At 49.6% G+C, this 25,792-nt stretch overlaps 1 protein-coding gene across 1 annotated transcript; it reads left to right on the forward strand.

The window, feature by feature from the left end:
• The first annotated feature begins 536 nt into the window (after positions 1–536).
• On the forward strand, positions 537–24,574 carry LOC134517876 (sentrin-specific protease 2-like). The gene is made up of 9 exons (XM_063339862.1): positions 537–676; positions 8,991–9,055; positions 12,511–12,584; positions 20,817–20,948; positions 21,367–21,570; positions 21,690–21,772; positions 22,879–22,963; positions 23,667–23,762; positions 24,326–24,574. The coding sequence occupies exons 1-9, from the start codon at positions 537–539 to the stop codon at positions 24,386–24,388; spliced, it is 942 nt and encodes a 313-aa protein (XP_063195932.1). The 3' UTR covers positions 24,389–24,574.
• Positions 24,575–25,792: the final 1,218 nt, after the last annotated feature.

Genomic DNA, 25,792 nt, shown 5'->3' on the forward strand with positions numbered 1-25,792 from the left:
GGGGCTGCAGTTTTGAGGCTGACCCTGTGCTCTGCTGAGTACAAAAGCAGAATCTGGGGGAAAAAGTCCAATGAACCAGCAAACAAGCCCTGCAGAGGGGCGAGTGGGGTAAGGACACTGACCAGGTCCTCCTGGGCCCCCCCTGTTAAGCAGAGGGGGCTCGGGGGTGTGATGGAAGGAGCAGGGTGATGCTGCTGTGAACACCTTACCTGGTGCCTTCTCTGTCCTCTCCGCGACCCGCCAAGGACTTGTGTGGAGTAAACCACATCGGGCGACACCTGCTGCTGGTCGCTTGGCAGCGCTGGTGGCTGCTGAGAGCCTCTGTGTATGAGGCGGTGGGGAAATTGTACGCGTAGCAGCCGCCGTCCCCTCTGATCCATGGCTCTGGCCCTTCAGCCGGGGCTCGTGTCCTTGTGCCCTGAGGCGGTTCCCTGAGAGCAGCCCCTGGGGAGCAACAGCCTGTTAACACTGTGCTCTGGGTGAGCAGTTGGGTGGGAGCTGGGCCTCGCTTCTCCTTAGGAAATGGCCTTTTGGAGATGACGAGCTTGCTCTTTTTCGTGCTGATGGGCGAGCGCGTGTGCGGTGTGAGTAATGCCCTGCCGCCCTCGGCGGGGCAGGGGGGACACACGCTCCTCATGGGGCTTCTTCGCACAGTTGTGACGCTGCCGGCTGCCCCGTGAGGTGGTCCTTGCTCACAGGAAGGCCGTGGAGTGACTGGTTCGTTAGTGACTGGTTGACAAAGTCCCCTGGGAGGCAGTCCTCCAGGGCAAAGGAGCCCAGGAAGCCTGGATGGTTTTCAAGAAGGAAGTCTTAGAGGCGCAGGAGCAGGCTGTCCCCATGTGCCGGAAGACAAGCTGTCAGGGAAAAAGACCGGCCTGGCTAAACAGGGAGCTAGTGTTGCAACTTAGGGAAAAAAAGAGGATCTATGGCCTTTGGAAGGAAGGGCAGGCCACTCAAGAGGACTACAAAGAGGTAGTGAAGCTATGTAGGGAAAAAATCAGGAGGGCCAAAGCCCAGCTGGAACTAAACCTGGCTTCTGTTGTCAAGGACAACAAAAAAAGTTTCTATAAATATATTAGCAATAAAAAGAGGACTAAGGACAATCCCTGTCCTCTAGTAGATGGGGCCGGTAACATAGTGACCAAGGATGAGGAAAAGGCTGAGGTACTTACTGCCGTCTTTGCCCCAGTCTTCAGCAGTAGGACCAGTTGTGCCCTGAGTACCCAGACCCCTGAGCTAGAAGACAGGGATGGGGAGCAGAATGAAGCCCCTGTAATCCAAAGGGAAATGGTGAGGGACCTGCTTCAGCGCCTGGAGGTGCACAAATCTGTGGGGCCGGATGGGATCCACCCAAAGGTACTGAAGGAGCTGGCGGAAGTGCTCGCCAGGCCACTTTGCATCATTTATGAGCAGTCCTGGACAACCGGGGAGGTCCCGGCTGACTGGAGGTTGGCAAATGTGACACCCATCCACAAGAAGGGCCGGAAGGAGGATCCGGGGAACTACAGGCCAGTCAGTCTGACCTCGGTGCCTGGGAAGGTCATGGAACAGATCCTCCTCAGTGCCATTACACGGCACGTGCAGGAGAACAGGGTGATCAGGCCCAGTCAGCATGGGTTTGTGAAGGTGACCCACTTAGTGGATGAGGGAAAGGCTGTGGATGTTCTCTACCTGGATTTTTGCACAGCTTTTGACACCGTTTCCCACAGCATTCTCCTGGAGAAACTGGCTGCTCGTGGCCTGGACAGGTGTACTCTTTGCTGGGTAAAAAACTGGTTGGATGGCCGTGCCCAGAGCGTGGTGGTAGATGGAGTTAAATCCAGTTGGTGTCCGGTCACAAGTGGCGTCCCCCAGGGCTCGGTCCTGGGGCCAGTTCTCTTTAATATCTTTACAATGACCTGGAGGAGGGGATCGAATGCACCCTCAGTAAGTTCGCAGATGACACTAAACTGGGCGGGCGTGTTGATCTGCTTGAGGGAAGGTTGGCTCTGCAGAGGGATCTGGACAGGCTGGACCGATGGGCTGAGGTCAGTGGTATGAGGTTCAACAAAGCCAAGGGCTGGGTCCTGCACTTGGGTCACAACCACCCCATGCAGCGCTACAAGTTTGGGGCAGAGTGGCTCGAAAGCTGCCCGGCAGAAAAGGCCCTGGGGGTGTTGGTGGACAGCCAGCTGAATATGAGCCAGCAGCGTGCCCAGGTGGCCAAGAAGGCCAACAGCCTCCTAGCCTGTATCAGGAATAGCGTGGTGAGCCGGACTAGGGAAGTGATCGTCCCCCTGTACTCGGCACTGGTGAGGCCCCACCTCGAGTACTGCGTTCAGTTTTGGGCCCCTCACTCCAAGAAGGACATTGAGGTGTCGGAGCGTGTCCAGAGAAGGGCTCCAAAGCTGGTGAGGGGTCTGGAGGACAAACCTTATGAGGAACAACTGAGGGAGCTGGGGTTGTTTAGCCTGGAGAAGAGGAGGCTGAGGGGAGACCTTACCGCCCTCTACGACTACCTGAAAGGAGGTTGTAGAGAGATGGGGGCTGACCTCTTCTCCCTGGTGACAAGCGATAGGACGAGAGGAAACGGGTTCAAGTTATGTCAGGGGAGGTTTAGATTGGATATGAGGAAACATTTTTTTCATTGAAAGGGTTATTAAGCATTGGAATAGGCTGCCCAGGGAGGTGGTGGATTCACCATCCCTGGAGGTGTTTAAAAAAAGGGTAGATGGGGCACTTAGGGACATGGCTTAGAAGCGGTTTTTTTTGTCAGGGTAGGTTAATGGTTGGACTTGATGATCCTAAAGGTCCCTTCCAACCTCAGCGATTCTGTGATTCTGTGTGTTAGTTTTTTTATAACAAGTTGATGTAGTTGCTGTTGTGCAAGTCAACTGAAAACCAGTTCAAGACGGCAGCCGAACTTTAGTAAAGGTTTGCCAGGATAACCTGCGCTGTATTTCCAATCAGAAGGAGTGGGAACCTGAAGACCTTTCGAGCAAAGTCTTTTTGAAACAGAATCATGCAGGGTACGACAGGACAGCAATTGCTATCCCACCTGCTTCCCTAGTCTCTGCTTTTCTATTCTTCCTGCTTCCCTATTCTTCCCTTTCCTATACTTTGATTTCAAACAAAAAATAATAAAATCACGTGCGGGCAGTCTTCCCCAAGGCTTCAAATGAGTGATGGCTGAACTTTTGTGAGTCATAACTAGGTAAGGTGTATGCAACGTACGTGTTTGTAAAATTAAGAGAGAAAAGCCCAGAGCTACAACCTGCTATTTCAGCCTAGATGAGGGAGCAGCTTTTCTAATGCTCTTGCTAGTGTTATTTATGACATTTTTGGCTTACTTAAGGCTTCTATTTTACCGAGTCAATGGCTTTTCTACTTTTTGAAGCGGGAAGCGCTCAAGTCTCTGCAGAGTAGCAGCAGCGTTTGGATAAAGAATCTAGGATATGACTTTCCGACTGTCTGTTGAGCTGCTCCAAGTCCACGCTGCCAACAAGAATTGTGCTCCTGAAAATGTGTTCTGCTTTCTCCCTTATACTAGTGTTTGGACAGCCAGTCGGATCTGGGAATTAAATCAGCTGATTTTTTGTCCCGATTCTGTTTCCAGCTGCATTCCTTTGCAGGCTTGACTGGATTGTGGAGCCACGAGTCCTAGTGTCAGCATTGGGGATGGAGAAGAAATACCAGGTGCTTTCGCAAGTAATGGGACTTGCTATTTCAGCAGCAAAGCAAACTGAAACTGGTTTATGTCACGGTTTAAACAGGGAGGGGAAAAAACAAAAAAGAAAGAAAAAAAATTGGAAGTTGTGGAAGAAGAACTAAGGAAGCAGTTTGAGAAGGTTCGAAACAATCTGATAGCTGGATGCCACCAAAAGGACAGGTCGTTCTTTGTGTTCCTCCTTCATCAGCTGCCCTTGATCTGACTTTTTGTTGGGCTGGTCGGTACCCGAAGCTGTCAGAAAATCCTTTGCTTTTTGCTGCTGGACTAGTCTCCTGCCGGCTTGGTGGCACGGAGTGAGCCCCAGGGCCAGTGCAAGCGGCAGAGGTGGTGGGAGGAAGCTGGGCGTCCGTGCTTCTTGTCTGATAGTCTCATTTTTCAAAACACATTCTTGTCTTTATTTGGCCTTTTTTTTTTTTTCTTTTTGGTGGAGTGTGGGAACTGTCATGGGAAGGGGCTGCTCTGCTTTCCCTCCCAGTGGATTCGCAGCCCCCCCAGCAGTGATCTGGTCTGGTGCTGGTGTGCTTCAGGGGGAGAGAGGCAAAAGCTGTTCCTTCTCTGTTGGATCGGTTGCTAAATTGAGTAGCAGGGAGGTGGAAGGAGTGTGAAGTGAGCGCAATTACACCTTGCGTAAATGTTATCGTAGATTTGATGATGTGTAATGTCGGGCAGCAGCTTTCCTTAAGAAAACACGTGGAAATACATCATTTTATAGGAATTTAGGATTTAAAAAATACTTCAATCGCTTTATTTGCCGGTATCTTCCATTAAGGAAGTGAAACCTGTAACTTGGATCCCCGTGAGGAAAACCTGGATCTCGGAAGCGCAAAGAACACGCGGTCCTCACTTCCATACCTTACGGCTGCTTCTGTCCACGGAACCCTTTTCTGTCTGCTGCCCCCCAAATAATGCTGCTGCCCTGGCATTCCCTGCCTGTGGAGCAGATGACTGTAACGCACCTTGATGAACGTGCTCAGAAATGTCATCCCTACAGCATTCCCCGTTGTTTTCAATATGCTTCAAGGATGGAGAGAATGATTTGGAAACACACAAGCCTGGACTTCAGGGCTTCCACCTCGATGCCAGCAATGCCCAATGAAGGGGAAGAACTGTTGGTAACCATCAAGGGAGCTGGTGGTTTGTAAAATGGACACGTCACAAATTCAAGGTCAGAACAAAATGGTTATTTAATACTAACACCAGTCCTGATCTGCTTACCAGCAGAGTTGGAATAGAGGGAGGATAAAGAAGTTTGGCTTTTCTTCTTTTTTCTTCCGCATTCATTCCAGGAGCCTGGTTTGGCAAGAGAGCAAGGATTAGGAAGAGAAAATGCCTGAAGAACAACAGAATGAGCGAGTAGAGACTGTGGAATTTGGGTGAGCTGTGGGAGTGGCTTGTACGAAGCCTCAATATGTGTCAGGATGCTGGGGCGTAAACTGCTTTTGGAGGGATGCAGGCTCCTGGTGTTTGACATTTTAGCCAGGGAGGATTTCCTGGGACTTTGTGGGGGGTAAGAGCTTTGCCATTGTAGGGGTTATTACCAGTCTCAGGAATATCTGGAGCAGGTGAGGTGCCAGGAGTTCCTTGGAGGCTGGAAGTACTAAAGAAGTGGCATAATCCTGTAAAATGGGGGAGATTGAAGAGGGAGGTTTCAACGAATGATGATCTGGAAACAAAAACGTGGGTGTTCAAAAACTGGACAACGTTGTAACGTCCAAAAGAGCGGAATGGATCTAAGCCAGCTGTTTAATTTTCTGGTTTAGATACACGTCTCTTTCTTCTCAGATCACAGGTGTCCCGCTTCCACATCCATCTTAACGTGACAGAGCAAAGATTGGTCTAAAAATATAGCAAATAGATGAAGCCGTCAGTCATTGTTTTGATTATCAAGATATAACAAAGCTATGCAGGGGGAAGATTAGAAGGGCCAAAGCAATCAGAACTCAGCTTGGCCACTGCAGTTAAAGACAACAAGAAGAGATTTTTCCAGTATATCAACAGAAAAAGGAAAACTAGGGAAAACATAGGTCCACTGATGAATGAGACGGGTGCCCTAGTGGTGGAAGACACAGAGAAGGCAGAGTTACTGAATGCCTTCTTTTCTTGGGTCTTCACTGATAAAGCCGTCCCTCATGAATCCCATACCCTGGAGGCAAGGGGGAAGGTCGGGAGAGAGGAAGACTTTCCCTTAGTTGAGGAGGACCGGGTCAGAGACCACTTGGCCAAGCTGGACATTCATAAATCCATGGGCCCTGACGGGATGCACCCGCGAGTGCTGAGAGAGCTGGCAGATGTTATCGCTAGACGGCTCTCCATTGTCTTTGCAAGGTCACGGGGAACAGGAGAGGTTCCTGAGGACTGGAGGAAGGCTGACATCACTCCAATCTTCAAAAAAGGCAAGAAGGAGGACCCAGGGAACTACAGACCGGTTAGTCTCACCTCTGTCCCTGGGAAGGTAATGGAGCGACTCATTCTGGATGTCGTCTCCAAACACATAGAGAAACAGGAAGTTATTGGAAGTGGTCAGCATGGATTTACCAAGGGCAAATCATGCCTGACCAATCTGATAGCTTTCTATGATGTTATAACGGGTTGGCTGGACGAGGGGAGAGCCGTAGATGTCATCTACCTTGACCTTAGCAAGGCTTTTGACACTGTCTCCCATAACATCCTCATTAGGAAGCTGAGGAAGTATGGGCTAGATGAGGTGACAGTGAGGTGGATCGAGAGCTGGCTGAGTGACAGAACTCAGAGGGTTGTGATCAGCGGCACAGAGTCCAGTTGGAGGCCTGTAACCAGTGGTGTCCCTCAGGGGTCAATACTTGGTCCAATTTTGTTCAATATATTCATTAATGACCTAGATGAGGGGACAGAGTGTATCCTCAGCAAGTTTGCTGATGATACCAAGCTGGGAGGGGTGGCCGACACTCCAGAGGGCCGTGCTGCCATCCAGCATGACCTGGACAGGCTGGAGAGCTGGGCAGAGAAGAACCTAATGAGGTTCAACAAAAGCAAGTGTAAGGTCCTGCACCTGGGAAGGAAGAATGCTAAGCACCAGTATAGGTTAGGGGCGGACATGCTGGGAAGCAGCTCTGAGGAGAAGGACCTGGGGGTCCTAGTAGACAGCAAATTATCCATGAGCCAGCAGTGTGCCCTTGTCGCCAAGAAGGCCAATGGCATCCTGGGCTGCATAGGGAAGACTGTGGCCAGTAGGTCGAGGGAGGTCATTCTCCCCCTCTACTCTGCACTGGTGAGGCCACAACTGGAGTACTGTGTCCAGTTTTGGGCTCCCCAGTTCAAGAGGGACAGGGAACTACTGGAGCGAGTCCAGCGAGGGGCAACCAAGATGATAATGGGACTGGAGCATCTCCCTTATGAGGAAAGGCTGAAAGAGCTGGGACTCTTTAGCCTGGAGAAGAGAAGGTTGAGGGGGGACCTGATTAATGTTTGCAAGTATCTAAAGGGTGGGTTTAAGGAGGACGGAGCCAGACTCTTTTCAGTGGTTCCCAGCGACAGGACAAGGGGCAATGGGCACAAGCTAGAACATAGGAAGTTCCGTTCAAATACACGGAAAAACTTCTTTACAGTGAGGGTGACAGAGCACTGGAACAGGCTGCCCGGGGAGGTTGTGGAGTCCCCTTCTCTGGAGATTTTCAAGACCCGCCTGGATGCAGCCCTGAGGGATGTCCTTTAGGTAATCCTGCTCTAGCAGGGGAGTTGGACTAGATGATCTCTAGAGGTCCCTTCCAACTCTGAAGATTCCGTGATTCCGTGATTTGCTTATGCTCATGTAATTTCTCTACTGATTTCTTCAAAGCTTATTAACTTCTAAAAACCAAAAAGGGGTACGGGGTATGTCTGTGGGCAAGATCCTCCCTGCTGCTTCCCTCCAGTTGTGCATTTCTGGTGTCCTTCTCGGTATCAGACCACCCGTATTTCGACAAGGTTCCTTCTGTCTTGCCTGATCCCGCCAAGAGGGTGAAGTTTTATGAACAGAAGTCTTTTTCCCCAAAGGAAGAACAGCCTTAGTTTGGGGTTTGGCCCTTCTTTAATCTGGCGTTGTCTAACTCTTTTACAAAGAGTTGAAGGCTGCTTACAGCGCTATTAATACATTAACTCAGAACTCATGTCTGTGGATTGTTTCCTTTGGAAGGGAATAACGCGTTGAGGTTAAATTTGTTGTTTGTAACCTAAATTAGTTCTCAGGATTTGCACTGCCCTTTGCAGGGTTAATATGTGAGGTGGCCATAGTTTAGGACACCTCCTCCAATATTTTGACCGAGAAGAATATGGCCTTGATTCTCTTGCTCCTGGAATTCACTGAAAATCTGCTTTGTCCTGCGAGTTGTGTCCCACCCCGTCCCCACAGTGTTGGATGGGAGGCAATTGTAAATAGTTCAACTTGAAGTTGTTTGGAAGTGGTTTAAGCACGATCCCATGTTGGTTTAGCAAATGAATTTCAGAATGTTTAATCTAGAACGCCCATTAGGCTGAATATTCAGGTTCAAGAGATGCTACAAAGATAAACCAGGTGATTTTTGAAAAAAATCCAGTACTGCGGTGTCAGCAGTGAGCATTCTTGATCAGAATTGACAGAAAATTTAGAACTGTTTGGTTTTAGGAAAAAGTAGAATTCTGCTGCTGCTGAACTTGAAATGTTCTTTAATCTCTTGAAAGAAAGAAAACCTTCTGGTGTGGTCAAACCAAGCGTTTAGGCGATGGGACTGAAGTTAAGCTTTATACTGATTAAAAAAAAGTCTCCAATGCTAATGAGGGTCTGTCATTACCAAAGAAGATTACAAGTAAATAACAGAGTAGAGGGGGTATTATTTGAGAACAGTGTCTGAGCGTGTGACACAGAATTGCATTTTCGGTCGGTGGAAAATGAGGATTTGTTTGGAAGTGTGAAGCCTGCACATGTAATGACACTTGTGCCGGTGTGTGTATATATGGATATATATGCACCACGCGGCAGGGGAGGGAGCAGAGCCCATCTCCAGGAGTGCTGGGCACCTCTCTGGTGACAGCGGGAGGACAGAGCAGGGTCTCCGCACGCCTCCCCCAAAGCCATCCTCCCAGCCCAGACCAGATGTGGAGCAGACGCTGCAGCGGGGCTTCGCTGAGCTGATGTGCCACCTCCATGCAAGCCCCTGCCATGGCAATGGTGGCGGGAAGCTGAGGGACCCCTGCCCGGCACTCCTAGTCCTTCTGGGTCCACAAAGAGGTGGTGATGGCCACTAATCTGGCCACTGTTATGCCACTAATTTGAAATATGCTGCTTCAGCATCCAGTTCTATGAAGCTGCTTTCACGCTTTTCTCCACCGTGGACAGAAACGGGAGTGTTGCAGGTGAGTTTTGGCTTCACAGAGAGAAACCGAGAAAAACCTCGCGTCTTTCCTCACCCAGGAACTCAAATGCCCTGCGCCCCCTCCAGCTCTCGGCTGCAGGATTCAGCTAACACCGGCGGGATGGGGAGAGGAGAGGGAGGCAGAAGCCGACTGAAGAGGCATCTCCAAGTCGCAGGCCCTGCGGGGGGCTGCCCTGCCCTCTGCCGGGCTGCTTCCACCGCCCACCCTGCCTGCAGCCTGCCTGCAGCGCCTCTGCCATGGCCACTCCTGCCTCCAGCGCTCAGGCATCTTCCTGGGCCAGAGCCCTGAAGCAGAAGTGAAGCGGCAATTAAGTTCCGCTCAATTAATGAGCAAGGTCGTTGTCATTAAACCAGACACCACCACCACTTAAGACTCCCTGCAGGCGTCAAAAGCCAGGGGGACCTCCTGTGACAAGGGCTGTCCCAAAGGGCCATTCCTGCCCTGAGCCCCTTCATCTGCCCCCTTTGCTCCTCTTGCACTTAACCCTTCATTTTCATTCCTCATGTGGAAAAGGCTCTCCAGGACGTGGCTGCAGCAGCACGGGCACATTTCCACCCCAGAGGCAACACCTGATAAACCACTAGGAAGAACCCTATTAAACCCCCCACCCCTTAACAGCGGGGCAGGGCAGGGGATGGCCCCCGAGAGCCAGCCAAGGCCACCAGGAGCCAGCTCAGCACTCGCCAGCCCCACAGCGGCCGCTTTAGCCGGGCTCCCTGCAGCGGGCCCTTGGCCGCCGCTACATCACAGTCGGTCACCAGGGTCGAACGCAGCGTCCGCGTCCCTAGTTGCAGCGGAGCCATGGCGGAACCGCACGCAGCGCCTGCAGCTCCCCAGCGGAGCGGCACAAAGCGCCGCTTGGGCCGTGAGGCCAGGGCTGGGTAAGCCCGGCAATGCCATTCCCTCACCGCCGCAGAGCACAGGAGGCAGTAGCGGGCGCGCAAGAGCCCGTGTCGCCGGGCCGTGTGGCCCGCCCCCGTCCTGCGGGAGGCGGAACGGCTTCTCCAGCCTCTGGGTCCTCCATGGGGATCCTCCGGCCTCCGACGGGCCCCCGGGCCTCTGTGGGTCCCCCGCGAGGTCCCTCCGGCCTCGGTTGGGCCCCTGCGGCCTCCAACCCGCCCTCTGCGGGGCCTCTAACCTAAAGGGAAACGGGCCCAGGCCCGCCAGGGAGGGCTTAGCAGGGCCCCACGGCCGTCCAGGGCCCGGCTCGGGGCTTTCTGAGAGGGAAAGCTCCTCGCCTGGACGGAGGGGGCGGGCAGGCACCGGCCCAGCCCCAGCGGGGAGGAGGCGGTGGAGGGCTGGGCGGCCGCTCCCGCCTCCCTCAGGCAGCGCCAAGATGGCGCCGCCTCCCCGTCCCTCCCCTCCCTTTCGTTAGCCGCTCTGCGGGCTGGGGCGCAGTGTGGTGTCCTGCCCCGGGGTCCCCGCCACGCTCCTGGGCTGGGCTCGGCCCCTTGAGGCTTTTCCATGAGAGAAAGATGAACAATTACGGGCATGAGTGGTGAAGGTGGTGGGCAAAGGAGATAAGCGTTAGCTACTCTCGTACTGCACTGCTGCAGCGCAGTCTGCGATTTTTTGGGATGGGGGGTTACCCTGTGAAAACTTGAATTTTTTACAAATTCAAATTATAAATCTTAATGAACTGCCCTCAACACTGGTGGGGGAGGAGGTTTTGAAAAGAGGAGGGCCTGAGCTTCTGTGGGAGCCTACAGAGTTGTTGAGTTTTCCTAATACCTTCTTTCTTTCCTGTCCTTGCTAAGGAGGCAAGTCAAATGCTGGGCGTAAATAGGTGCTGTCTCCTGTAGAGCGTGGAGAAGGACATGAATGCGTCTCTCCCTGGAGAGCGGTCTCAAGTTGCTTTTATGTTCTGGCCCATTTTTTCGGCATGTTTGAAATACTACTCAACACTCTGTGCGCTTCCCTGTTTCTGGCGGGTCCTTGGCAAAACCCCAGTTGCAATGACAGAGTTTAACCTCCTCCCGGGGTTGTGTATTCCCATGGGAGACAGAGGTAGCTAGGCTTAGATTGATTTTTTCCTTCCCTTTTGTCCATGCACGTTCCCTGGCCATGCCCACTTCAGAACAGCAAAGGTTTCCACGTTTATTTCTGAACTGGCAAGAGAGAATTCATCTTTTCTTGTGATCCAAGTAATTCTAGCCCTCCAAGTGTCTGTTAAAGTGCAAAAGGAGAAGACAAGGCTGTCACAGGTGTTGGGTGCTCTGGTAAAGGTGGAGAAAGAGGCACTTGTGTTCACAAACTGTGGTTATGAACCGCAGTCAGGCGTTTAAACCGTGCTTCTCTGAGGAAGTAGCCTTGAGGAGGCTGGATTGTGCCGATCCCTGCAGAAGAATGAGGCTGGAAAGCTTTCACTGAAAAGCAGCCCAGAATGAGCTAGCTCTTGCTGAAGTCGAGCAGGAGGATACCAATATTTTGGGTTCCTTAGTTTTGCCTTCTGCCATGTCAAATATGCTGAGTAAGGTTGCATTTTTATTATAGTGTATTTGCCTTTCAGACCTCCCTCCCCGATATTTTCTGCCTGACTTTAACAGCATAGTAAAAGCAAATATTCTTGGTGTTGTATGAAAGGTGCCGCTAAGGATATCGGTTCCTTTTTGTGCTCCTGATACAGAGAGAAGATAAGATAGTCCATAAGTGGTGACAGCAGCAGGTTTTGGGGGCCTAACAGTTGAAAAGGAATGATTTTGTGTAAGAAAGACGGAAGAATTCTTCAAAGAATCCTTGGCGTCTGTCATGGCATTTTGTGGGGCAAATAGAGGAAAAAACCAACTAGGAGCAACCTTTGTGCTCCATTCCCAAAGTAAAAATGTGTACTGGATTTTATGGTTGTTATCAAGTGATAGAATATTTGGACATACGCTTAATAAGAAAGGGTGCAGCGAAGAATCCTTTGAAGAACGAGTTCCCGAGCACTGCTTTAGCAGTAAGTTATTGCAGTGGGTGTCTGCATGAGTTGCTTTCCCACCTTTTGTTTCCTGTCCTACTTAGTCTTTTCTTTGCAACTCCGTGTAGTGACTGAGGAACTTGAAAGGCTTAGTAATGGCTGGTATGCTGCTTTCCTTGAGGAAGGAGCAAAACTTGGCATCGTAACTTCTGCAAGTTTTTGGTGATGGGAACAGATGTAAAAGGTTAGGAAGCATTAGGAGAATGAGGAAAAGAGGCCTAATAGGGTGTAGTGGGATAATGAGCTGTGTGTGAGCGGTCCGTTGCCTGGGAGAGGTTGTGGGGGGTTGATGGGGGATGCTCAGCGGTGTGCTCAGGGTGGGTGTGTGTGCCTGAGATGATCGCAGGGGTGCTCGGAGGAGGAGACCTTTGGGCTATGAAAAGTAACTTTGGAAGTTTGGGTCCTGTGAAGGGAAGTGAGCCTGGTAGAAGCCTCAGGAAGTTTCAAACCACTCTTCTGTGTGTTCTTTCCTCAGCATTTGTACACCTGCGGAGGATCCCGATGAGCCTCCAGCAAAAAAGAGAAGAACAGGTATTGGACGTTACAGAAGTCTTTAATAAGCCTGATTTTTCTTATGTGTGGAGGGGGGAGGAGGATAAATTGCACCCTGTGCTGCTTCTCCGGAAACAGGGAATGTTCCCCAAAGCAGGGGTTTTTTGCAGATCTGGCTGGCAGACTCACGGGTGGGCTAGTCTTTGAGCTGTGGCTCTTGAGGGGCTGCTCAGTGAGGCAACTAATACAAAAATTGCCACCAAGTGCTGTTGGCAGAAGGGTGTGAAACTTGAAATGGGTTACACTGCTTTAGCTGGGACTAAGAGGAGGGGCTTTGGTGCCAATAGAAATCCTAATCTCCTTTCCTATCATGTTCTTATATGGCCTGTCTTTGCCTTTTTAGATTATGATGACTCCAAGAATGGAGAGAAACCTGGAGAAGTTGCCACTGTGGGCAAGTTGCAAACCAAGGCAACTAAACGACGGAGAGTATCAGTGAGCAACGATGCTGCGAGCAGAGAGTCTGGGGAAGAGGTTAGCAAGGGTTGGGAAAATAGGGCGAATCTGTGGAAGATGAAAGAGCAAGCGTCTCTCCCTGAAGCGTCCTGAAGTTGGGCCTGCTCTGAGCCTGTGCAGCAGTAGGTGGTTCTTTTCCATTTCTAGCAGGCAGCTCGTGTGTGCTGGGTTTGCCTTCCTCAGCTCTGCGTCCTCTGCTCTGGCACTTGCGGCCGAGGAAGGAGCAAAGCGTTTGTTGCCTTCCAGATACTTTCCCGTCATCCCAGTTTATGGTTGTCCTGTGTTTGTAAACTGTTGTTACTCTCTTTCTCAAGCTTGTAGTTAAGGAATCAAAATACACTACTTTGCAAGAAAAACTGCGTACTTCCTCTGGATAAACCTCCTTCTGATAGGTTCATAATCCACCATTCTTTGGGAGGATGCCTGTAGGACTGGGACTCTGTCAAAATGAGTCATGAGCTGCTTGACTTCCCAGTTTGGTTCAAGTAGTAGTGCTATTTTTCTTATTGCCCTATAGGATAAGAGGAATAAGAATCTGTCATGCTCTGACTATTCGTTCGTGAGAGAGTCATTCTCTCTTATTTGTTCAAAATATGTTTTTGAAGGGCTAAACTACCACACTTTGGACTAGTGATAACTGCGTGACAAGCTTATATTGTTTTAATCACTGCAGGTATCAGAGCCTGTATTAAAAGCCTAAAGTGTACTCGTCAGAGATCCTGCAAAGATTGTCATTCTTCTGCAGTCTGAGCGGGCAAATCATGGTCCCCAAGTCAGAACAGACTTGAATAAATTTCAGGAAGTTTCTGTTTGCTGGCATTCACATGGAATTCATGTTTTACTCTCGTTGTTTTCCTTTTTTTGTTTGCAGTCCACCTTTTCTGAGCCTCCAGCTAAAAGGGCAAGATGGTCTATGGAAGAAGGAGGAACGCTACGGATTGGTAAGGCTGACATGGAGTTATGAACTCGTTTCTTTTTCACCCGCCCTTGTGCACCGTACAGCTGGAGCCCTAGAGTTCTGTAGGGCTTATTGCAGGCACAATACTAGGCAGCGTCTGGGAATACTTGGGTGTGAGCTCTGTTTCCTGCCTGCATCCTTGCATTGCCTCTGGAGTGGAGCCAGGCGTTGATCTTGTCGTCTCAGTAGACGAGCTGCCTTGGATGCAGTCCTTCAGTTCTGATATGTCCACTGTTGGCTTGCCAGAAGTCAGTAGTTTGAAAAGCTGATTTGGGGTAGTAGGTCCTGATAACCCTTTTTTATTTCGGGTTTTCGCTGGCAATCCCTTGTGTGCACAAGTTTCTGTAGTTGCCAGTATGAAACTCTGAAACTCTCCTCAAGTGACATAACACAAATAAAATTATGATGTAGGAGAGAAAATGACAAGTTTTCTTTTGTGAAGCTCTTGACTGTAAACTCATAAAACCCTTCAATTTCTTTTTGTAGTTACTTCCGCAGCAGGCTGGCGCGGGGCCTATGTACGAACGGCTGCTGGGGGCCCTTGGCGTCGTCCTCGCCACCGATGCCCATCGCCCCGTGCCGCCCAAAGGCCTCGTCACCATCCAAGAGGCCACCCCCGAGGTCAGCGAGCCGCCCCGCCGCCTGCGGGCCACCCGTGGTCCTCTCCCCCTCCCATCACCCCATCCCATTGCTAGACCACGTCCCCCGTGGCCTGCCCCGGCTCTGGGGCCTTGCGGGACACCCCCGGAGCCTGCTTGGGGGTGGCAGGAGCCTCGGCCCCATGGCCTCGGCCTGAGGGGCTTGAGCCGTTAGCCGCTCTGCAGGCTGGGGCGCAGTGTGGTGTCTTGCCCTGGGGTCCCCGCCACGCTCCTGGGTTGGGCTCGGCCCCTCTGCCCGCCCAGAGCCCCCCCTGCGGGGCGGCAGGGCTCGGCGTGGGCTCCCAGGTGCCATGCGCCGCCCTCTCCCACCCTGGCACCCCTCCTCCCGGCCCGGCTCTTGGCTTGTGTGGCTGGCCGTTGGTCCCACCGCTGTCGGGTCGCCCTGTGCCCGCGGCCAGAGTTGTTCACTCGTGATGCTGAGATGAGTGTGGGTTCCAGACGTTCCCCCCGACTCGCTTTCCCTCTGCACAGTGTAGGGGTTTGAAAAGAAAGAAAAGGGGAAGAGACTTGGAGTAGGAGTGTTGAAGGAGCAGGGAACAGTCTGTATACATGTAGGGATATCTTGGGTGGAGGAGAGGCATGGCATGGGGATGTGGCAGGTATGTGGGGTGGAAGACAGGGGGATGCCTTCCCAGACGTTAAGCGTTGCAGGTGCCCCAGAGCTCCCAGTGACAGATGGCTGAGCCATCTGCGTGCCTGTCGCATGTGTCTCTCCAAGGAGAGGGAACATCTGGGAACACGTGCCACATTTTGGGGAGTGTGGTTGCTCCAGGAGGCTCTGCTGAGCGTCTCATGTTCCCCGGTGAATGGGAGGAGCGAAGGTCTTCTGGAAGGAGCCACTCATTGCACAAGCAGTAGTTCACAGCTGCTGTGCAGAGCACAATCCCAAAGTGAAGAATGCGCCTTTGTGGGCGCTGCAGGCTGTCGTGTCACGGCCTGACCAGGAGACCCAGTTTTGCTAAGAGTTCACTGGGAGTGACAGGCGAAGCAATTAGGATGAAAGTGAAGTAAAAGTGTTAGACGGCTTGAGAAGCTGTCCTGCTGAAAATAAGTTTTCTAACAATGCTCTCCGAGATATGCAGGAAAATAGCAAAGCTCCCTTGTGTGAGTCTCTTGAAGGCAATCTAAAGCACAGGGTGGTTGTTATTGCTGCCCCTTGAGGTTTTTCCGTGATAGAAAGATGAACAATGATGGGCATGAGTGGTGAAGCTGGTGGGCAGAGGAGATAAGCATTAGCTTATCTACTACTGTAGGTAATAAACTGCATGCGTGTGGATGTATACGTAATAAACACATACACCTGACAAACTACATGCGTGTCTGGAGGTGGGAGGAGGATAAATTGCACCCTGTGCTGCTTCTCCGGAAACAGGGAATGTTCCCCAAAGCAGGGGTTTTTTGCAGATCTGGCTGGCAGACTCACGGGTGGGTTAGTCTTTGAGCTGTGGCTCTGAGGGGCTGCTCAGTGAGGCAACTCATACAAAAATTGCCACCAAGTGCTGTTGGCAGAAGGGCGCGTAACATGGAATGGGTTACACTGCTTTAGCTGGGACTAAGAAGAGGGGCTTTGGTGCCAATAGAAATCCTAATCTCCTTTCCTATCATGTTCTTATATGGCCTGTCTTTGCTTTTTTAGTTTTTGACGGCTCCGAGAATGGACAGAAACCTGGAGAAGTTGCCACTGTGGGAAAGTTGCAAAGCAAGGCAACTAAACGCCCGAGAGCATCAGTGAGCGACGATGCTACGAGCAGAGAGTCTGGGGAAGAGGTTAGCAAGGGTTGGGAAAATAGGGAGAATCTGTGGAAGATGAAAGAGCAAGCGTCTCTCCCTGAAGCGTCCTGAAGTTGGGCCTTCCAGATACTTTCCCGTCATCCCAGTTCATGGTTGTCCTGTGTTTGTAAACTGTTGTTACTCTCTCTCTCAAGCTTGTAGTTAAGGAATCAAGATACACAACTTTGCAAGAAAAACTGCATACTTCCTCTGGATAAACCTCCTTCTGATAGGTTCATAATCCACCATTCCAGGGGAGGATTCCTGTAGATTGCCATTCTTCCGCAGTCTGAGCAGGCAAATCATGGTCCCCAGGTCATACCAGAGTTGACTAAATTTCAGGAAGTTTCTGTTTGCTGGCATTCACATGGAATTCATGTTTTACTCTCGTTGTTTTCCTTTTTTTGTTTGCAGTCCACCTTTTCTGAGCCTCCAGCTAAAAGGGCAAGATGGTCTATGGAAGAAGGAGGAACGCTACGGATTGGTAAGGCTGACATGGAGTTATGAACTCGTTTCTTTTTCACCCGCCCTTGTGCACCGTACAGCTGGAGCCCTAGAGTTCTGTAGGGCTTATTGCAGGCACAATACTAGGCAGGGTCTGGGAATACTTGAGTGTGAGCTCTGTTTCCTGCCTGCATCCTTGCATTGCCTCTGGAGTGGAGCCAGGCGTTGATCTTGTCGTCTCAGTAGACGAGCTGCCTTGGATGCAGTCCTTCAGTTCTGATATGTCCACTGTTGGCTTGCCAGAAGTCAGTTGTTTGAAAAGCTGATTTTGGGTAGTAGGTCCTGATAACCCTTTTTTATTTCGGGTTTTGGCTGGCAGTACCTTGTGTGCACAAGTTTCTGTAGTTGCCAGTATGAAACTCTGAAACTCTCCTCAAGTGACATAACACAAATAATATTATGATGTAGGAGAGAAAATGACAAGTTTTCTTTTGTGAAGCTCTTGACTGTAAACTCATAAAACCCTTCAATTTCTTTTTGTAGTTACTGATGCCTTACGCTCACTGTCCCTTTGTGACAAGACAATTCCGCGTCTGAGGTAAAAATCCTTCCGTTTTCTTGGAGTTCTTCTCCGAAAGGTTTATTGCCTTTCTCTTTTGTTGTTGAACTTCCTCCGTATTGCCTAACATTTGTATTTGTGTCCACAGAGCAATATTTCCCCAAGGTAGCCTGGAACTCCCTCAGGCTGCTGTACTAAGGGAGGTCTCCAGCTGCTTTTTTGGTTTTTTTCTCCCCCAATTGATTTTAAGCTTTTTCTTTAAATCCAGATACTTCATAGCCACAGGAGATTAGATAAAGATTAAAGGTCTGTGGTAAGAGGAAGTGTAGAACTTGAGAAGAGGCTGAGGTGACAAACAGCAGTGTATCTTCAAGGCAGTTATTCTGATTTTCGCTTTGACTTCTCTGTACTTTCTACATCTAAAGGTTGTAAACCTTTATATGTGAATTGGTGTGTACTGATAACAAACGCCCTGTGTATAAAAATTGTGATTCTCCTCTGGTGTTTTTGCTGCACCCAAGGGTTGAAGCCTATTCCAAGGAACCTGTGATGACTGACCCGGAAGAAACAAAAGGAGGAGGAGAGGTTTATCCATATGCAACTCTGAGGACTGGTGAGTATCCCCATGATTCAAATCCATTCCAGTTTGTAGGTAGACTTCAAATGAAAATAGGGCATTTCCTATACACTCCCACATGATATTCAAAGTTCACACTGCTTGCCAGAGTTCAAACTTCCTAACCGTACAGTCGTCATTTAAATATATTTTTTTAAATTTATCCCTCAGAAACGGAGAGCTACGTACATCTGATGGCAATCGAAAGTTGACTTATTTTTTTAATACTACTGCTTTTCTGTGCAGGTATCAAATTGGTAGGTGTTTGCTGCCCAGAGCTGTCTCAGGGAGATGTTGTGACCAGGTAGAGTCTCTTTTAGTCACGGTTCTTGTTTCTTTTGGCTCTGTGCGCGTGTCTCTTTCTGTGCCTGTTCTTCTCCCCGCTTTAAAGCCTAGCGCTCTCTTTAGCACTGTTGTGTGCTTAAATTGTCAGTGGTTCATCTAAGCTCGAGGGGAGAGAAGGAAATATAGGAACGGATAGAGTATGACGGGTTGAAGTAAAAGGAACATTTTCTTGCCTTTTTTTGTGGATTTAACTACTCAGTGAAGTCATTTGATGAAGCTTGTGAATACCTGCTCTTCCCCTGCTGGACTGAAAGTGGAGAATACCATGAGAGTCTGTTGTAGGTCTCCCTCCTGAAAAAGGGGGTCTTTGGTGACAAGGCAAATTCTCGGTTTTGAGGAAGGCACGTATAGACAGACAAGGTTACTGTCTGTGTATGTGTTTGCTCTTCAGAGTCTGCGTGGTTTTACTGGTAATCCTCTCCAAATGGGGACAGTCACTCTCTTGACTAGCCTATAGGAGGCAAGTAAATATCCTGTAGGTGTCCCATTTTTAGTTCCCTGTGCTGGTCTTAGTTCCCGTAAGCTAACTGTATGTGGCTGCAGGTAGAGTTGCGGGTGTTCATGTTATACCTTGCAGTATAAGCCCTAGCACGCAGCATTTATCCCCAGTAGATCCCAGAGCACTTGACAGAGGAAGTGCTGGTTGCTTCCCTGTTTTCCAAATAATGAAACTGATCAAGAGAAACCAAAGGAGTCTTGCACAGGGAGATGGGAAGAAATGTACAAAGCTCCCAGCGCTTCCTTCTATGCCAGTCTTGCTGCTCCGAAAGAACCGTGCTGGAAGCGGAGACGATGTTGTCACAGGGGTGCGACCGAGGCTATAGTCAGCAGGAGCCTTGAAAAAGCATTTCTTGTCCAGAAGGTGAATTCTTGAGAATTCCGTGGGACAGTACAGGTCCACAGCTCACTGCTCTCTCTCTTTCTCTCTCCCGCTCCTCGCAGGGGCTCCCCACCAGCAGAACAATCTCTGGAACAGGATGGAGCGGTGAAACAAGCTGTTGCAGTTGCAGGGGTAAGCTTGTGTTATTCATGATTTCATGTTTTAGGAAAATGTATCTGGTTGTGATCAGAAATTTTTGCGCTCCTCCCTTTCATTACTTCCTCAACAATATCTGTATTTGTCCAGGTCGTTTTTCCCAAGGGAAGAGGGAGCATGATTTGTTGAGTAGCACGATCACAAAGGGTTTCCCGCTGCCGTTCATTTTGTTTCTGGACTATGATGAGCGCACTACCCTATGCTATTTTTCTTCTTCCCCTTTGATGTGTTGGGTACAGCCTCAGAGTCTTTACTGCACGGGCTTGGTTGACCTGCAGAGCTGGACTGTGGTATCTTTAGTGGTGTCTTTTTTTGTGAGATAGGAAGTACGTCTCTTTGACTTTCGTCTCTGGTCAGGATTGAGATCAAAATAAAATTTTAGTCCTGGAAATCAGAGCTATTAATCTCCATCTCAACCTGATACCTACCTGCGGAGGCTTTTCTGGGGTTCTTAACGCTACTCCAAGACAAACTAACTTCCTGCCTCTCTTGCCTCCGTTTAGTTTTGAGTGCAGCACTACATGGGTGTGCAGTTGGGATGCAGTCCTCGACAAAAAGTAACTTTGGAGTTGGCTGGTTAGATGCGTGTACAAAAGCCCTTCCAGTTTTAGACATGAGCAAGATTTTCTGTGCTATCCCCTAGCAAAAAAATCTGTGCTGGATTGGTAGGTTGACGTCCTTTTGTCTCACAGGAACAGCGTGGAGCTCAGATCGCAGAAGGTGTGTTACGCCAAGTACCTCTGGCACCCGCCCAGGCCAAAAAGTCACCCGCCCTTGCCGTGAAAGGAAAGAAAGTCATAAGGCTGAGAAGAATAGGAAAAGACTTTACTCCACTCACAGAGGTACCGTAGCTGGCAGGCTGTTTGACAAAAGAGAAGGCTGTGAAACAGCTGCAAGGAACTCCATTTGTTACAGGTGGTTCTTCAGGCTTTTTGAAATCTGAAGAACTTGCATTTAAGCTGTTAGGGAGCGTCTGCAGCTGTGACTTGAAGTTCCCCCACCTTCCCATTCTTTCAGGCTCCTGACGTAGCTGCCTTGGCATGGAGAATGCCTGCTGCGGTTGCCTTAAACCTCAGCGTTGCGAGGGCTGCAGCATCGCATGGGAAAGGCGTTTGCTGTGTGTTTGCTCGTCCCTGCGTTTTATCTCAGCTTCCTTGGTGAAAACAAATTGAGGCAAACCTGGGCCCTGAAGTTCCAAGTCAGGATGCTGAAACCAACCAACCAACCAAAAAGGGCGATTGCTAACCTAGCCGAAAGCCGGCAAAGGCAGTTGCTCTGTCACCTGAGCTTCCTTTCCAGGCCGTGTTTGAGTTGAAAGCTGCCCACAGGTTGGCATGCTTGATGCTCTGTTTCACAAGTCCTTCCCCATTCAGTTGTCCATTTCAGGCCATGGAGAGAGAGGTCGTTGCCGCATTAGGCAAAGGTGAGCCAGAGGAGATCATGAGCAGTGCTTCCAACCTAAAGGTGACTCGTGAGGATGTCCACACCCTAAGGAACGGTTGCTGGCTAAACGACGAGGTAAAACTAGCTGCAGCACAGGGATCTTCTAATTGAGCATTTCTTTAAAAATACCCCTTCACCGTGTACTTTTCAAAGTTATTTGATGACCTGCACGGCAGAGGCTAGAAATCTCTGTGCAGTTCTTATTTTAGGTACTGAAGGGTCCAGTGTTCCTGGCAGTTCCTTTACTTGTTGTGTTATGCGCTTCCAGGAGTTAGTCCAGGTTCTTGGAGTGGGTGGCAGATGTTTTTATCAAGCTGCAGTTTGATAAACAGCTGTAACCAAGTGCGAAGTTCTCACAACAAAAGCTGACAGCTGAGGCTGGAGTTCTCTCAGCTGCGTACTTCAGGGTGGCCAGAAAAGAGATGTGGCTGTATTTTTCGTTTGGTAAGCTAGCGTCTGATTTTACATCTCCAGTTTACTCTTTGTGGTACAGGTCATTAATTTCTACATGGGTCTTGTGATGGAGAGAAGTAAGAAGGCAGGATATCCATCAGTCCACGCTTTTAGTTCCTTGTTTTATGAAAAACTAGCTTCTGGGGGCTACAGGACAGTAAGAAGACTGACCAGACGCGTGGATGTCTTCCAGAAGGACATCATCTTAGTGCCCATTAACTTGAGCTTGCACTGGGCACTAGCGGTGAGTCAAACGGGCTTGTTATTTAGAGTTGGGTGGGGAGAAAAAGCTAGCAAGAAAAGTCACGTAGGTTTGTGCAGCACAAGGTGGTGCTTTGTCTAACAGTCACCTTTGAATAACAGGTCATAGATATGAGAAAGAAGACCATCAAATACTTTGATTCCCTGGGACAAGAAGGAGGGGACAAGATTTGTGAGACTTTGCTGTAAGTAACTGCTCAGTCAGTGCTTTTGTGTTGTGAATGAGGAGAAGGGTTTGGGATTTTGCCCCTGTGACAGGGCTGCAAGTTTCCACATGTCTTGTAGATAACAAACCAGAAATCTTGGATTCGCGTGCTGCAAGTTGTCTGACAGTGACTCCTTCCCTGGTCTCACGTCGTCCCCTCCACCCAGCGTCTTGGATGCCTGGGTTCTGCCACCTTCCCCCTAGAGCACAGACAAAGACATGGTAGCCCCGTGGCACACGGGCACCAACCTTGTTAGTGATCAATAAAATGGGGCTATTGACGAAAGGGAAGAAGTTGAGGGCAGAAGTGTTTGAAGATACCGCTGGGTGCTCTTTGTAATTCTGACATTCTCGTTCAAGACAGATACTGTGTAGCCAGCTTTTGCAGCTGTGTCAGCTGGCACGCACACCTCTCCAACGTAACGGGGACAGGTTTTCCTGTTGTGCAAGCGGGCGTCCTTAGAAGTCTCTGCCACTGATGCAGAGGTAGTAAAACCCCTTAATCCAGCAGCTTTGTAGCCCAAGAGCAAGGAGAGCGGCCCCGCAGAGACAAACCAAGCGTTGGTTTAGTCCGGTGCTGTCCTGAACAGTTAAGAGCAGGTGCCTGGGAAAGGCTATAAGAACAGGTCTGCATCCAGTCCTTTTTTCCAGCAACTGGTGGCCTGGAAACTTCCTCAGCCAGAGGTGCTGGCCCAAAAGCTTTTGTATTTGTCCTTCCGGAGGCGCACGCAGTGTGTGGGATTCAGGCACGTGGTGGGCTGACGACATTAGGGTTCCTTGCTTGGTTTTTCTGTTCTTCCTCTGACAACATGGGATTTGGGGTTTTTTGACCTCTGCTAAGCAATGACCTTATTTGGAATTGTCGGAATTGTCGGTCTCATTCCTGATGGTTAGCTCGCAGCCTCTCGCAGTGTTTGTAAATTTAAGATTTGGATTTTTCCTCCAAATGCCTGAAATCAGCTGCTGTGAGGATCCTCTGACATGTTTACTGTCCTGCCATTCATCTTCCTGTGATCTTTGAGCAGCTCTTTTTTTCTTGGCCTAAATTACAGCGATGAAGAGTGGTTTCTCTTTTGTTTTCAACAGCAAATACCTGCAAGAGGAGAGCCGTGAAAAAAGACACGCGAAGCTGAATGTTTCGGAGTGGACTGTTCACAGCATGGAGCCACATGTGAGTGAGCACTGCTTGCACTTGAAATGTGAACTAGAACTCCTTGTCACGAAGCTCTTAACGCTTTCTCATAAGGCCAGGACTTTAGAGAACAGCCATAAGCATCTTCTTCTGGTACCACATGGGGCTGCAAGTGGACCAGGAAACCATGCTGGGATGAAATCTTTGAGCAGTGCCTCTCCTTGCTGGCTGAATACTTTCTTGGGTTTTTTTTAATTGCTCTGCCACGTGAAGGTGAATTTGGCTTTGCCCCCATTTCACAAGTCAAATTTCAAGTCTCTTTAGCAGTTGTCAGAGAACGTGGGCTGCTTGTTTGCAGCCCAGATCCTGGCACGTGACAAAGCAAGGGGTTGGGCTGATGTTTCTCAACAAGTTAATAGTAAAAAGCAGCACCGAAAGCCTCGATTTAAGGGATGTCACTTCAGAAAGACACTGTAGAAACCTCCAGACACCTTGCAGGGAGGAAGCCTGCTGTCCCTTATCAGCCTGCCAGGAATTTGGCTTGTAACATCCGAGCGTAGGAAGCCGAGGGGAGGGATGATGTGCAGTTCCTGGGGTCTGTTCCTTGTGTTGGGGAGCGGTTACTGGGGATGGTGCAAGTTCAGGAGTGTCTGGTTAGGGTATTTTTGGTAATGGGTGCTGCTTCCAAGTTGCTTTTCCTTGAAGATAGAGGCAAATTCTCCATCATCTTTGCATTCATTAGGAAATCCCTCAGCAATCGAATGGAAGTGACTGCGGCGTTTTCACCTGCAAATACGCAGATTACATCTCGAGAGAGAAACCGCTGACCTTTACACAGGTGAGTGAAGGTTCTAAACAGCTCCAGCCCCTTTCGCACAGAGACAAGAGCCAGGGAAGTTACGCAGCGGCTGTTCATTGCGTCTGGCGCAGCGGCTGAGGTTTTGTACCTCTCTCCGTTCTTGGGAGATAGTGGCTGGGCTGGAACTTCCAAGTGGCCTCAGCAGGGCAGAGCTGTGTTCTCCATCCTGGCGTCTGGTATCTGCTCCCAGTGAGATTCCTCTTGGGCGAGATACTGCAGCCAGGGGGTTTGTGGGATCTGGCCTTGGGATCTTTGGGAGAAATGGGTCTCACCCTTTGACCAGTGAAGACACTGGTTCTTTTCCAAGGCAGTGCTCTTCTATGAACTTGCTTGTAAGCTGTTGTGTGATCAAGGAGATCTGGTTTTGGTGGCATGTCACCCTCTTAGGAGCTGTGCGGGTGAAAGCCAGGTTGTACCGGAAGGGCAAGCGTTGGCGGTTCTTAAAAGGAAGTGTATATTAAGGAAGTAACTGGGTGTTTCTGCGTATTTTGTGTCTCTTTCTGCCATGATGTGTTTTTAATGGATTTTTCTTTTCTTTTCAGATCCACATGCCTTATTTCCGCGAGAGGATGGTGTGGGAAATACTCCATCAAGAGCTGCTGTGAGGCATGCGCTACCAGAGTAACACTGTCATCACCTTTGGGTGACTACCTCTTCTTTTAGTTACTTTTCTACTACCTCATTTGAAATAGCAGCAGGCACACAAGTTTTTCTCTTTAGGTTAAGTAGTAGTGGTTAAGATTGTTATTTCCCCCCCTGCCTGCCCCTATTTTGGAGACAGCAACTCTCCTTGAAATTAGCTAACACACCTTAAGCGCAAGCTGGAAAGGTTGGTGTCACCTGGGCAAGGAAATGGTTAAGAACGAATGCTGTGAACTTCCATCGCAGAGAGGGCTGCTCACACCTCGCAGCGCACGTGGCCGCGTTCTGGACGAATGGGACTCATCTGGTGGTGGTGACATTGCACGAGTGGAACTTCTCTCACAGCACACGTGGTCACGTTATGGACAAATGGGACTCATCTGGTGGTGGCAACAGTTGTGTGAGCTGAACTTCTCATCCCAACAAGAAGGTGCTGAACTGCTGTTTCCTCAAAGAGAGCTTTCTTCTGTTTCTGGAATAATCTACCATCTACTTGATGCCTACAAGTGGATTTGTGATGACCATCAGAAGAAAGCATTTACCATCTTTTGATTTGCGAGAGAAACCCCTGTGGTTGGGGTTGGTTTGTTTTATTTCTGTCTCCAGGGAGTTCTGTAATGTGACAAGAGAAGTATTTATTTATTTTTATTAAAATAAATATTTAAATTATTTAAAGAGCCTTACTGGAATGAAACTTGATCTGGTAATGAGAGTGATTTATTTTTTTTTTGTCATTGAAAATAAGGTTGACATATCAATGTGGGTTTTAGCTCACTCACAGTCTATGGAGGAAGAAGACTCTGGCCAGGCTGGGTATCAGAGCACCAGAACCTCCAAGCGATTGTCCCAAAATGCTGAAGGGACAACCAGGACGTTGTTCAGCAGCGAGAATCCCAGGAACAGCGAAGTAGGAGATTATTGCTGCTCTGCCGCAGGCGCTGCCTCCAGGCGTCTGCCCAGTGAAGAGCTTGTGTCGATCCTCGCTCTGTTACGCTCAGACCCAGCTAGATCAGTTTAAACATGGCGTTTCCCCCTTTCTTTCATTTTTCCCCCCCTCTAGCTTACACTCCGGAGCTGGAGTGGGATTTCAGGTCTTTCCTTGACCATCGCAGAGGAAAAATTGCCCGATAGCTGGTTTGGTGTTGCGTGATACGGCGGGTCCGTAGACCCCTTGACAGAAGAGATAGAGATTGCAGTGTACCCATAAGAAGGCCGAGAGTTGCGTCATATAAGGACAAGGTAACAAAAAGGAGAAAGAAGAAGATTGCTTCAGAGAACAAGGAGAGTTAGGCTGTGAGAAAGCCAGATTTTGAGCAATGCGAAGAGGATTTCAATAACCAATCGTATTGTAGCTACGAGCGCGTGTG

Source organism: Chroicocephalus ridibundus, chromosome 6 (assembly GCF_963924245.1).
Source record: "Chroicocephalus ridibundus chromosome 6, bChrRid1.1, whole genome shotgun sequence".
In the NCBI taxonomy this organism is placed as follows: Eukaryota; Metazoa; Chordata; class Aves; order Charadriiformes; family Laridae; genus Chroicocephalus; species Chroicocephalus ridibundus.